Raw genomic sequence first — 13,007 nt, forward strand, 5'->3', positions numbered from 1 at the left:
TGGAGTTGGGGTTTTAAATCATAGTTCAAAGGTGACTTTTAAGCAGAGGTTGTTCAGTTCAGTTCAGTTGCTCAGTCATGTCCGACTCTGCGACCCCATGAATCACAGCACGCCAGGCCTCCCTGTCCATCACCAACTCCCGGAGTTCACTCAAACTCATGTCCATCGAGTCGGTGATGCCATCCAGCCATCTCATTCTCTGTCATCCCCTTCTCCTCCCGCCCCCAATCCTTCCCAGCATCAGAGTCTTTTCCAGTGAGTCAACTCGTCACATGAGGTGGCCAAAGTATTGGAGTTTCAGCTTTAGCATCAGTCCTTCCAATGAACACCCAGGATTGATCTCCTTTAGAATGAACTGGTTGGATCTCCTTGCAGTCCAAGGGACTCTCAAGAGTCTTCTCCAACACCACAGTTCAAAAGCATCAATTCTTCGGCAATCATCCTTCTTCACAGTCCAACTCTCACATCCATACATGACCACTGGAAAAACCATAGCCTTGACTAGACGGACCTTTGTTGGCGAAGTAATATCTCTGCTTTTTAATATACTATCTAGGTTGGTCATAACTTTCCTTCCAAGGAGTAAGCGGAATTTCATGGCTGCAATCAGCATCCGCAGTGATTTTGGAGCCCAAAAAAATAAAGTCAGCCACTGTTTCCACTGTTTCCCCATCTATTTCCCATGAAGTGATGGGACCAGATGCCATGATCTTTGTTTTCTGAATGTTGAGCTTTACGCCAACCTTTTCACTCTCCTCTTTCACTTTCATCAAGAGGCTTTTTAGTTCCTCTTCACTTTCTGCCATAAGGGTTGTTAGTGTATCTAAAATTGCCAAATTTCTTTTCAGTTTTTAGCCTAGTAAATGTTGTATTTGTTGAGTCTGAAAGATGGGTTGATTTTGTGGATGTGTCTTTTAAATGAATGTTGTGGTACCTTGTGTTCCTTTTTAATATGAGATAGCATTGTATTTCAGAGAAGGCAATGGCAAGCCACTCCAGTACTCTTGCCTAGAAAATCGCATAGACAGAGGAGCCTGGTGGGCTGCAGTCCATGGGGTCGCTACTAGTCGGACACGACTGAGCGACTTCACTTTCACTTTTCACTTTCACACATTGGAGAAGGAAATGGCAACCCACTCCAGTGTTCTTGCCTGGAGAATCCCAGGGACGGTGGAGCCTGGTTGGCTGCCGTCTATGGGGTCGCACAGAGTCGGACACGAATGAAGCAACTTAGCAGCAGCAGCAGCATTATATTTTATTTTTACTGCTATGCTTTTGACTAAGCAGACTTTTCTGTATCCTTGTGATTTTAATTCAGTGGTTGACTAGTATGACTATATATATTTGTAAATCCCCTGATCAGACCAAAGCCTTATGAGAGATAATGAAATTGAGGAGGAGAAGCTGAAGGAAAACAAGGGTATGAGACAGAAGGAATTCTGACGGATTCCCAGGAAGCTGCTTCAAACCCTTGTTTGAAAGTAACAGCTGCTGCTGCTAAGTTGCTTCAGTCGTGTCCGACTCTGTGCGACCCCATAGACGGCAGCCCACCAGGCTCCTCCGTCCATGGGATTTTCCAGGGAAGGGTACTGGAGTGGGTCGCCATTGCCTTCTCCTGAAAGTAACAGATTTTATGTTAAAAACAGGCTATTGCCACTGTCCCCAGAGGGCTCGGGGTAGCAGAGGGCCATTTACTGGCCGATGATGGATGTGTGCCTTTGCTTCTCATCCTCAGGTCTCAGCTCCTTCTACTCAGAGCTAATGAAGGGACTGGGTGCCGGAAGCCGCCTCTGGGAGCTCCTCGAGAGAGAACCTGAGCTTCCTTTCAATGGTGGGTCTGAACTGGGTTTGCTTTTCTTTGCTGGGATTAAACATGTGTGGTTTAGGACTGTGAGACCAGCTTCCTTCCCTACCTGGGAAGGATGATCATGAACACTGTCTTTACCACGACAGGGATGGACGGGGCCATCGGAGGGTGGGCCGTGAGGACAGATTGCTGTTGGGTGCTATTGGGGGCCCCACGGCGTCCTAGAGGTGGGGGCCTGACCACAGAATGTGCACCTACTGTTTCCCTCCCTGTAGGTGCCATGTTAGCACACACACGGCAGGAGGAAGTGCATGCACTCAGGAGTGCAGACGGGAAGGGCCTGGCCAGGCCACCAGAATCGTCTTCCTTAGGGATTTTGACATTTGGGCAGGGAGGAAAGGAAGAGGGCTCATGCATAGGAAAGCCTCTGAGTTGCTTGGGATTGGGTGGAGGATGCTGATGCTAATTGGCTTCGAACCATCTCCTTCGTGAGCTGCTTCACTGGAAGCCTGTGCTTGGGGCAGCCATGGCCTGGGCCGAGCAGCCAGGCTCAGTGGAAGAAGCAGCGATCACTGTCAGCTACTCAGTGGCCCCAGGGCAATAGTGAATGGCAGCATCCTCCACTGTGATAGACTGGCAGGAATGAGCCCAACTGGGAGAGATGGAGCCACTTCTCCCAGTCAAGAGCAAGGTCGCCCCCAGATAGAACCGACCTCTGACCCCCTCGAGCTCTGGGACTGTTGTACAGCACCTGCCTGTTCATCATCCTCTTAAAACAACTCTAGAGAAGATGAGATAAACCCTGGATGGGGGGCCTGCAGAGGCAGCCCACAGGGAGAAGGCCGTTGGACTCAGCTGGCAGCTCTTGGGCTGGAACCTCCATCAGCTGCTGCACGTATCAGTAGAACTGGGATGCGGACTTGGGCCTCTGAGGGCTGCGAGGCTCCAGCACGGTGGCCGGTGTGCTGTGGTGCTGGTGCAGAGCAGGCTCGGGAGCACGGGACTCGGCTTCCTCCTGACTCGCCTGAGAAGCGCCCAGACTCCAGAGCTCTCTGTGCTGGGCCGAGGCCGTGGCCAGGTTGGTGGGGCCCTGGGCTCAGCTGTGCAGATGTGCTTGGCGCTGAGTGATTCATGTCCCGTCTTACCTTTCAGAGGGGGCTGTTTTGAATGAGAAAAGCTTCCAGGGCGCTCTGGAGTTCAAGAACGTGCATTTTGCCTATCCAGCTCGCCCAGAGGTGCCCATATTCCAGGATTTCAGCCTTTCTATCCCATCAGGATCTGTCACAGCACTGGTTGGCCCAAGTGGTGCTGGCAAATCCACAGTGATTTCCCTCCTGCTGAGATTGTACGACCCTGGTTCTGGTGAGTGGTTCAGCGTGTTGTGGAACAGGGGCCTCTCTTGAGCCCTTCTACTCCTGAGCCCTGGGAGAGGGTCTGAGGGTGCAGAGGCCATACATTGTGTGAGTTCTGCGGGCCAGAGGGTCTGTTCCCAGGGAGGAAGGCCCTTAGACCACGGTGTCACTTTGCGGGCTGTGAGCTCACCCAGAAGGCCTGTTGGCATGTTGTATCCTTTGTGTCCGTCTCCTCGTCTCCTGTACCTGGAGAGGGGATCAGCGAGGTGCCTCTGTGGGGCACCGATGGCGGCTGTGGAGAACATGCTGCCTGCACCGTCTGAGCTTGTGCAGGCGCCAGGTCTCCTTGAAGCCCACCGGCCCTCCTGCCCAGGGCCAGCATGCAGACAGGGCACGTGGTTGTCAGCACTCCTGTGCTGCTCCACTGACGCTCTCTTGAAATAGTAGATATTTTCTCATTTTGGTGTTTATTTTTAACTGCATCATAGCATCTTTTAGAGCAAAGAACACATTCTGTTACTTACTTATATCTTTTTAAAACTGAGATATAATTGGCATTTCAGTTTCAGGTGTACAGCATAATGATTCACTGTGTGTATCTATTGTGGAATGATCACACAGTCATTAGGGTGATGTTAGTGTGTCAAGTTGACATCCCTCACCACATGTAGTTGATATCCTTCTTTATATCAGAGTTTAGAGAAGATATTCTGTATGTGTTGGTTTATTTTTGGATTAAGGAAACGTTTCTCCACAAGAAAAAAACCACTGGTATAAAATAAAATAAAAAATGGGTTTATTTATTTTTGGTGATGTGATTTGTGGGATTTTAGTTCCCCAACAAGGGATCGAACGTGGGCATTCAGCAGTGAGAGATTGCAGTCCTAACTGCTGGACCACCAGGGAATTCCCTAAAATCATGAATTTAAGAGTAGATCTTACAGTCTTTTTGGCTAGAACACCATGAGAGCTGGTTGTGTGCCAGGTAATGATCTGATGTGCAGAACCAAGTGTCTTAGTGGATTTCACTACGCTGTCTGCCTCTGGAATCACTGCCTGGACTTACCTTCTACTTGCTATAAAATTCTGAGCTTAGGAAAACCCCAGTGAGAGGGATGCAAAACATTGAGTCTCTGGTTTCTTCATCACAGTGAATCGATCAGGGAGGAAAGCAACTGTACTTTTATTCCTGCCTCGTGGAGCCTATACAGAGCAATTATGCTTTCTAAGTCAATACATCGGGTTTTTTGTAGGTGTATGAAAATTTATTTTTGGCTTGTATAATTCCATATACCTAACTGAGAAAGAATCAGATTTCTTGTGTTGGTCACTGTCATCATAATGAGGAGGCATGATTTTGTTCTCTCAGGGTGTAAGGTAATTCTGTCAGTTCAGTTCAGTCACTCAGTCGTGTCCGACTCTTTGCGACCCCATGAATCACAGCACGCCAGGCCTCCTTGTCCTTCACCAACTCCCGGAGTTCACTCAAACTCATGTCCATCGAGTCGGTGATGCCATCCAGGCATCTCACTCTCTATCGTCCCCTTCTCCTCCCGCCCCCAAACTTTCCCAGCATCAGAGTCTTTTCCAGTGAGTCAGCTTGTCGCATGAGGTGGCCAAAGTATTGGAATTTCAGCTTTAGCATCAGTCCTTCCAAGGTACACCCAGGATTGATCTCCTTTAGAATGGACTGGTTGGATCTCCTTGCAGTCCAAGGGACTCTCAAGTCTTCTCCAGCACCACAGTTCAAAAGCATCAATTCTTTGGAGATCAGCTTTCTTCACAGTCCAACTCTCACATCCATACATGACCACGAGAAAAACCATAGCCTTGACTAGACAGACCTTTGTTGGCAAAGTAATGTCTCTGCTTTTTAATATACTATCAAGATTGGTCATAACTTGCCTTCTAAGGAGTAAGCGTCTTTTAATTTCATGGCTGCAATCAGCATCCACAGTGATTGGAGCCAAAAAAAATAAAGTCTGACACTGTTTCCACTGTTTTTCCGTCTATTTCCCATGAAGTGATGGGACCAGATGCCATGATCTTTGTTTTCTGAATGTTGAGCTTTACGCCAACCTTTTCACTCTCCTCTTTCACTTTCATCAAGAGGCTTTTTAGTTCCTCTTCACTTTCTGCCATAAGGGTGGTGTCATCTGCATATCTGAGGTTATTGATATTTCTCCCAGCAATCTTGATTCCAGCTTGTGCTTCTTCCAGCCCAGCGTTCCTCATGATGTATTCTGCATATAAGTTAAATAGGCAGGGTGACAATATACAACCTTGACGCACTCCTTTTCCTATTTGGAACCAGTCTGTTGTTCCATGTACAGTTCTGACTGTTGCTTCCTGACCTGCATACAGGTTTCTCAAGAAGCAGGTCAGGTGGTCTGGTATTCCCATCTCTTTCAGAATGTTCCACAGTTTATTGTGATCCACACAGTCTTTGCTTTGGCATAGTCAATGAAGCAGAAAAAGATGTTTTTCTGGAACTCTCTTGCTTTCTCCATGATCCAGCGGATGTTGGGAATTTGATCTCTGGTGCCTCTGCCTTTTCTAAAACCTGCTTGAACATCTGGGAGTTCACGGTTCACATATTGCTGAAGCCTGGCTTGGAGAATTTTGAGCATGACTTTACTAGTGTGTGAGATGAGTGCAATTGTCTGGTAGTTTGAGCATTCTTTGGGATTCCCTTTCTTTGTGATTGGAATGAAGAATGACCTTTTCCAGTCCTGTGGCCACTGCTGAGTTTCCAAATTTGCTGGCATATTGAGTGCAGCACTTTCACAGCATCATCTTTCAAGATTTGAAATAACTCAACGGGAATTCCATCACCTCCACTAGCTTTGTTCGTAGTGATGCTTTCGAAGGCCCACTTGACTTCACATTCCAAGATGTCCGGCTCTAGGTCAGTGATCATGTTATCATGACTATCTTTGTCGTGAAGATCTTTTTTGTACAGTTCTTCTGTGTATTCTTGCCACCTCTTCTTAATATCTTCTGCTTCTGTTAGGTCCATACCATTTCTGTCCTTTATCGAGCCCATCTTTGCAGGAAATGTTCCCTTGGTATCTCTAATTTTCTTGAAGAGATCTCTTGTCTTTCCTATTCTGTTGTTTTCCTCTATTTCTTTGCATTGATCACTGAGGAAGGCTTTCTTATCTCTCCTTGCTATTCTTTGGAACTCTGCATTCACATGCTTATATCTTTCCTTTTCTCCTTTGCTTTTGACTTCTATTCTTTTCACAGCTGTTTGTAAGGCCTCCTCAGACAGCCATTTTGCTTTTTTGCATTTCTTTTCAATGGGGATGGTCTTGGTCCCTGTCTCCTGTACAATGTCATGAACCTCTGTCCAGAGTTCATCAGGCACTCTATTAGATCTAGTCCCTGAAATCTATTTCTCACTTCCACTGTATAATCATAAGGGATTTGATTTAGGTCATATCTGAATGGTCTAGTGGTTTTCCCTACTTTCTTCAATTGAAGTCTGAATTTGGCAATAAGGAGTTCATGGTCTGAGCCACAGTCAACTCCTGGTCTTGTTTTTGCTGACTGTATACAGCTTCTCCATTTTTGGCTGCAAAGAATATAATCAGTCTGAATTCGGTGTTGACCATCTGGTGATGTCCGTGTGTAGAGTCTTCTCTTGTGTTGTTGGAAGAGGGTGTTTGCTATGACCAGTGCATGTTGTCAGCTGAGGTCAAAGAATTACGTCTGATGCTGAAGCTCTGTGCCCTCATATCAGTCAGATAGCACACTCTGCTACATCTGCACTGACACAGGAAGGCAGGCCAGCTGGAGGGATGAGCTCGGCGGGCTGTCAGCCACCCGTCGCAGGGAGAGAGTAGGTGCAGATGATCCAGAAAAGTCCCTTGCAGCTGAAATTCACTGAAACCCACTGGTTTTAGGTTCTGTTTGGAGGTTTTGAGTATCTAATCTTTGAAAAACTAAGGCTGGAGTTTTGCTGCCAGATCCTATGTGTGTTTGTCAGTTACTGGCCCCATGGTACCCACTGACCTCTTTCCCTTCTTCCCTGCAAGGAACAATCAGCCTTGATGGCCATGACATCCGTCAGCTAAACCCAGTCTGGTTGAGATCTAAGATTGGGACAGTGAGTCAGGTAAGAGGAAAAGGGTCCATTTTTATTATACTTTTAAAATTGCTTTTGTCATTTGCTTTTCTTTTGGTCTTGAACCCTTCAAAAGAAAAGGAATGGACGTTTTTCAGATGTAGTAAACTAACCTCATTGGGCAGGTTGTTTAGGTTAAACATTTTAACCACTTGAAGCATTATCTTTTTCCAAAGGTGGAGACTGTCATTACTTGTAATGCAGGTAGTCTAGAAGATTGGGGAGAAAAAGATACAGCTTTTTAGCTTCTTTTGACTCTTTCTCAGTTCTCATTTTCATTATTAGCCGGTCTACTGTTTTGCCTGAAGGGTTTCGGAGATAAGCAAGCAAAAACTATGCCAAGGGCCAGGTCCCTTGCAAAGAGGTAGAGGATTTCAAGAACATTAATATGGTCTCTTTGCTGAAGCTGTTTTCACAGGACCACTTAGTGCAGGGGAATTTTGACAAGCTATTTATGTTTTATTACCAAGCTTTGTGCATGACAGACAAACCCAAGCCTTCCCCCACTCCTAGGCCTCTCCCTCCAGTGAACCTCCCCTCAGCCCCATGCCTCTGGGGATGGGTGAGGGCAGTGATGGGCTTGGCTCGGGAGTGCTAGGGTAACAGCAGTGCCATGTCCTCATTAAGGATAGAGGAAGAAGCTGGGAGTTTATTAGCTTTTTAGGACAATACCACAGAATAGTTCTCTGCAAATGCCACTTTCCCATCTGCTTTTTGTTTCAAGAAGTGACAGAAAGAGATGGATTCTTCCTTCGTCCTTGGAAGGCAGGCAGCTGGAGAACGCAGACGGGGTCGAGGTCTTCCTCGGGAAAGGGGACTTGCATTTACAGAGCATCTGCTACATGCAGGGTGAGGGCAGGATCCTGCAGTGGTGATCTTCAGATGGTAAAGTCAGTCCTGCTCATGCTAACATGTGAATTTTTTAGTCACTCTGGGGTAAATTGATGTAGAATGAGAAAATAGAACCACCCCCCCAAAAAAAAATCATTATATATTCTCTGGGAAAAGTTCTTAGATGTAAATACTGTACTAAGCTCCACTGTATTACTGGCCTTTTGAAATTTTCATTAAGTATGTTTTCTTTCCAATGTGCAGGAGCCAATATTGTTTTCTTGCTCAATTGCGGAAAACATTGCATATGGTGCAGACGACCCCGCCTCAGTGACCGCTGAGCAGATAGAGCAGGCAGCTGCTGTAGCCAATGCAGCTGCTTTCATCCAAACTTTCCCTCAGGGACTCGGCACTGTGGTCGGCGAGAAGGGCGTTCTCCTCTCAGGTGCGTTTGTCCCTCTTCGTCCCAGAAGTCTCTACTCCAGACATCTCTCCAGACAGCTCCTACCGCAGTGTTATTTGTTAATTAGGCTTTTGTCCGTAGAGTTTACGAAATTAACATTTTTGTTTTCTCAGGTCTCTTTTGTATGTGACAATTCCCCAATTCCCTTCACTTTCCACCCCAGAGGTGTTTCCAGGCTCCCACTGGATGTCCCACTGGGCAGTATCCAGCCACAGCCGCTTTTTCTCATCTGAGAATAGATGTTTTACAGTTCGGGATCCTTGAAAGTAAGACAGGTACTGGATGGCAGGATGACTTGTTCTGGGAGGCAGAGACTGAATCAGAGTCGACGTGCAGCTGGAGGGTGTTGTGTGTAGACCCAGGGCTGACAAGCTTTTCTATAAAAGGCCAGAGAGTAGATGATTTCGGTTTGTAGGCTACACGTGGTCTCTGTCACATAGTCATCTTTTTTTTTTTTTTTAAACAACTCTTTTAAAAATGTAATAACCACAGAGAGGCCCTGGTCCACACGTGACCCAGGCAGAGTCTGTCACATCCTGTTCTGGACAGTGGGGGCTCGCAGGCCTGTGGCACCACTGGGACTCCAGTGGTGGGACTCCCTGTGATGTCAGCTCAGGCAGCGAGTCAGATCGCATTATGGGGACCGAGTTATGGGAGGGAAAGAGAAACAGTTCTGTTGCTTTCAAGTGCAGAAGTGCGACCAGTGAATAGGGTTCAGTTCAGTTCAGTTGCTCAGTCGTGTCCAACTCTTTGCAGCCCCATGGACTGTAGCCCGCCAGGCCTCCCTATCTATCACCAACTCCCGGAGCTTGCCCAAACTCATGTCCATAGACTCAGTGATGCCATCCAACCATCTCATTCTCTGTCGTCCCCTTCTCCTGCCCTCAATCTTTCCCAGCATCAGGATCTTTTCAAATGAGCCAGCTCTTCCCATCAGGTGGCCAAAGTATTGGAGCTTCAGCTTTAACATCAGTCCTTTTAGTGAACACTCAGGACTGATCTCCTTTAGGATGGACTGGTTGGATCTCCTTGCAGTCCAAGGGACTCTCAAGAGTCTTCTAAACACCACAGTCCAAAAGCATCAATTCTTTAGCATTCAGCTTTCTTTATAGTCCAACTCTCACATCCATACATGATTACGAGAAAAACCATACCCTTGACTAGGCAGACCTTTGTTGGTAAAGTAATGTCTGCTTTTTAATATGCTGTCTGGGTTGGTCATAGCTTTTCTTCCAAGGAGCAAGCATCTTTTAATTTCATGGCTGCAATCACCATCTGCAGTGATTTTGGAGCCCCCCCCCCAAAAAAAATAGAGAAGTGAAATTTTGGTTAAACAGAGTTCTGTTTTGTTTTAATTACAAATATTTAGAAGTGCCTCCTTTCATCATGATCTTTGTCACTGGATCTTCACGAGCAGGGGAGGGAGGCCTCCATGTCAGAGTGAAGGCTGGAGCAGGAATCCTTTCCAACACTAAACTTTTTGCTTGAACTTAGGTTACAGATGGTTTAACACAAAAATGTTTTAAGATTGTGTATGATTTGATAAAACTATAGGCAGTAGATGAAAACCGGCTTTTGATGGATGGGGTAAGTTTCGGCCATAGAACTGTTTCTGCGTCTCTGGGACAGCGTGTCCTCAGGCGGGATGCTGGGAACTGACCGAGATGGAGGTGCAGAGCTGGGAGTGCCTGTGCTCTGCCCACCGGTGCATCGCCTGCTTCCTGAGGACAGAGTCTGTGTGTCCTTCCCTTCACCAGGATTCCCAGGCTTTGTCTTCCAGTGAAGTAACCGAAGGTTTCAGTCCACTGTGGAGGAAGGGGTGGGCTTCTAGCAGCAGACGCCCTGTGTGCTCATTGGCACCTGGGATTTTCAGAGCTGACTAAAGCCCTCGCTGGCCACCCTGCCCACCCACACCGAGCATTCGGACCCCCACCAACCAGAGAGGTTCAGATAGAAAGGGTTTTTCCTCCCTCCCTCATTGTGGGATGGGGTTGCCTGGTTGAGGACAGCTTTCCGCAGTACAATTCATTTCAGTTTGAATGATTAACTTCTTTTAGATGAAATAAGTATTTTCAGCCGGTAAAATTCATTACCTAGAATGGAGCTGAGTTTTCTCACATGATGAACTAAGTTAGAAGGAGTGAGTTGTGTCCTGCTGCGAGACTCCGTCAGCTTTCAGTTAGGCTAGTGGCCCTGGAGGAGAGGAGAGGGCCAGTGGAGCAGAATTGAGGAGGGGAGTCACCACTTTCTGTCCTTCTGCATTTCCCCTGCTCACCCCACCGGCTTTCTTTAGTAGAGTTAGAGCTGACAGACAAAGCAGGTGGGGCTGGAGTGGCTGCTCTCTCTGCCGCCCCCGGTTGCACGCATGCACAGGCTACCACACAAGCAAGCTGCTCCCTGGACTGGGAGAGAGAGCTAGTGAGAGTGGAAACACGCAGTCATGCTCCAGGCAAACAGGAGCATTACCATTCCAGATGCCTTTGCTCTTATCCAATTCCTGCACTGCTCTGGACCCCAACTCTACTGAGTTTCCTTTTCCTTTCCTACTACAAGAGACACTCTGTTGGGGGGAGGGGAAAGCAAACGTGTGTGGTGAAAAGCACAGTCATGCACAGTTCAGCAATATGTGAACTGTGAACTTCTAGATGTTCAATCTAGTTTTAGAAAAGGCAGAGGAACCAGAGATCAAATTGCCAACATCTGCTGGATCATCAAAAAGGCAAGAGAGTTCCAGAAAAATATCTGTTTCTGCTTTACTGACTATGTCAAAGCCTTTGACTGTGTGGGTCACAATAAACTTGAAAATTCTGAAAGAGATGGGAATACCAGACCACCTGACTTGCCTCTTGAGAAACCTGTATGCAGGTCAGGAAGCAACAGTTAGAACTGGACATGGAACAACAGACTGGTTCCAAATAGGAAAAGGAGTACATCAAGGCTGTCTGTTGTCACCCTGCTTATTATATGCAGAGTACATCATGAGGAATGCTGGGCTGGAAGAAGCACAAGCTGGAATCAAGGTTGCCAGGAGAAATATCAATAACCTCAGATATGCAGATGAAACCACTCTTATGGCAGAGAGTGAAGAAGAATTAAAGAGCCTCTTGATGAAAGTGAAAGAGGAGAGTGAAAAAGTTGGCTTAAAGCTCAACATTCAGAAAACGAAGATCATGGCATCTTGTCCCATCACTTCATGGGAAATAGATGGGGAAACAGTGGATGACTTTATTTTTGGGGACTCCAGAATCACTGCAGATGGTGATTGCAACCATGAAATTAAGAGACGCGTACTCCTTGGAAGGAAAGTTATGACCAACGTAGACCACATATTAAAAAGCAGAGACATTACTTTGCCAACAAAGGTCCGTCTAGTCAAGGCTATGGTTTTTCCAGTCATCATGTATGAATGTGAGAATTGGACTATAAAGAAAACTGAACGCCAAAGAATTGATGCTTTTGAAGTGTGGTGTTTAGAAGACTCTTGAGAGTCCCCTGAACTGCAAGGAGATCCAACCAGTCCATCCTAAAGGAGATCAGTCCTGGGTGTTCATTGGAAGGACTGATGTTGAAACTGAAATTCCAATACATTGGCCACCTGATTCAAAGAGCCAACTCATTAGAAAAGACTGTGATGCTGGGAAAGATTGAAGGCAGGAAGAGAAGGGGATGACAGAGGATGAGATGGTTGGATGGCATCACCGACTCAATGGACATGAGTTTGGGTAAACTCCGGAAGTTGGTGATGGACAGGGAGGCCTGGCGTGCTGTGGTTCATGGGGTCGGACACAACTGAGCGACTGAACTGAACGCACAGTGCAGACCTCGGCAGCGCACTGACCAGCTGTGAGGCCTCCTGCAGGGTGTTTGTGGCGCAATCTTTCATCTGTGAAAAGGGAATCATTATAGAGTCTATTTCACAGGCTTGTTTTTGAGATGAAATAATATGTGTAATGTACTTAGGAAATGCCTGGTGCATAGGAATTCCTCAGTGTTAGCCATGATAATAATTCTTATTATTAATCTCTAGAGTGATGAGGAAATAATATATTTCAAGCATAGGTTTCTCTTCTCTCATCTATCTCAAGTTGATACCTTCAGATTGCCACATGGCATATCAGTAAAACCTATTACCAAGAATTTTTGTTAAGACCTTCAGTTTAAAATATATATATTTTTTCATTGTCAGGTGGGCAGAAACAGCGAATTGCAATTGCCCGTGCTCTGCTTAAGGTAAGCCTGAAGCCACTTGGCTGGGGGTTTTTGGCATTGTTCTTAACTTGTAATTAGTAATGTACAATTTTTCTCCTTCTTTGTTTTTGGAGGAGGTGGGTAGGTATATTGTTGACAGCTCTGGTGAAAGAGGAGTTGGGAATTCCACTGACTGTGGTCAAATTTTACAAATATTTCTTGGGTATTAGGAGCTCA

The 13,007-nt window shown here is 46.4% G+C and overlaps 1 protein-coding gene across 3 annotated transcripts in view; it reads left to right on the top strand.

Annotated features, from left to right (window-relative positions):
- ABCB10 (ATP binding cassette subfamily B member 10) overlaps positions 1–13,007 on the top strand; it is a 37,725-nt gene that overhangs the window by 20,246 nt on the left and 4,472 nt on the right. For all 3 annotated transcript variants that reach the window (XR_016038712.1, XM_055425845.2, XM_088841820.1), the window contains exons 7-11: positions 1,736–1,831; positions 2,960–3,169; positions 7,200–7,279; positions 8,384–8,564; positions 12,769–12,812. Coding sequence is in view for 2 of the 3 variants with exons in the window: in XM_055425845.2 (XP_055281820.2) it covers positions 1,736–1,831; positions 2,960–3,169; positions 7,200–7,279; positions 8,384–8,564; positions 12,769–12,812 (611 nt within the window). In the remaining variant the exon portion in view is untranslated. The remainder of the gene's footprint in view (positions 1–1,735; positions 1,832–2,959; positions 3,170–7,199; positions 7,280–8,383; positions 8,565–12,768; positions 12,813–13,007) is intronic.

This window comes from Moschus berezovskii, chromosome 12, assembly GCF_049115385.1.
Source record: "Moschus berezovskii isolate FMDL1 chromosome 12, NW_MosBer_1.0, whole genome shotgun sequence".
NCBI classification, from domain to species: domain Eukaryota; kingdom Metazoa; phylum Chordata; class Mammalia; order Artiodactyla; family Moschidae; genus Moschus; species Moschus berezovskii.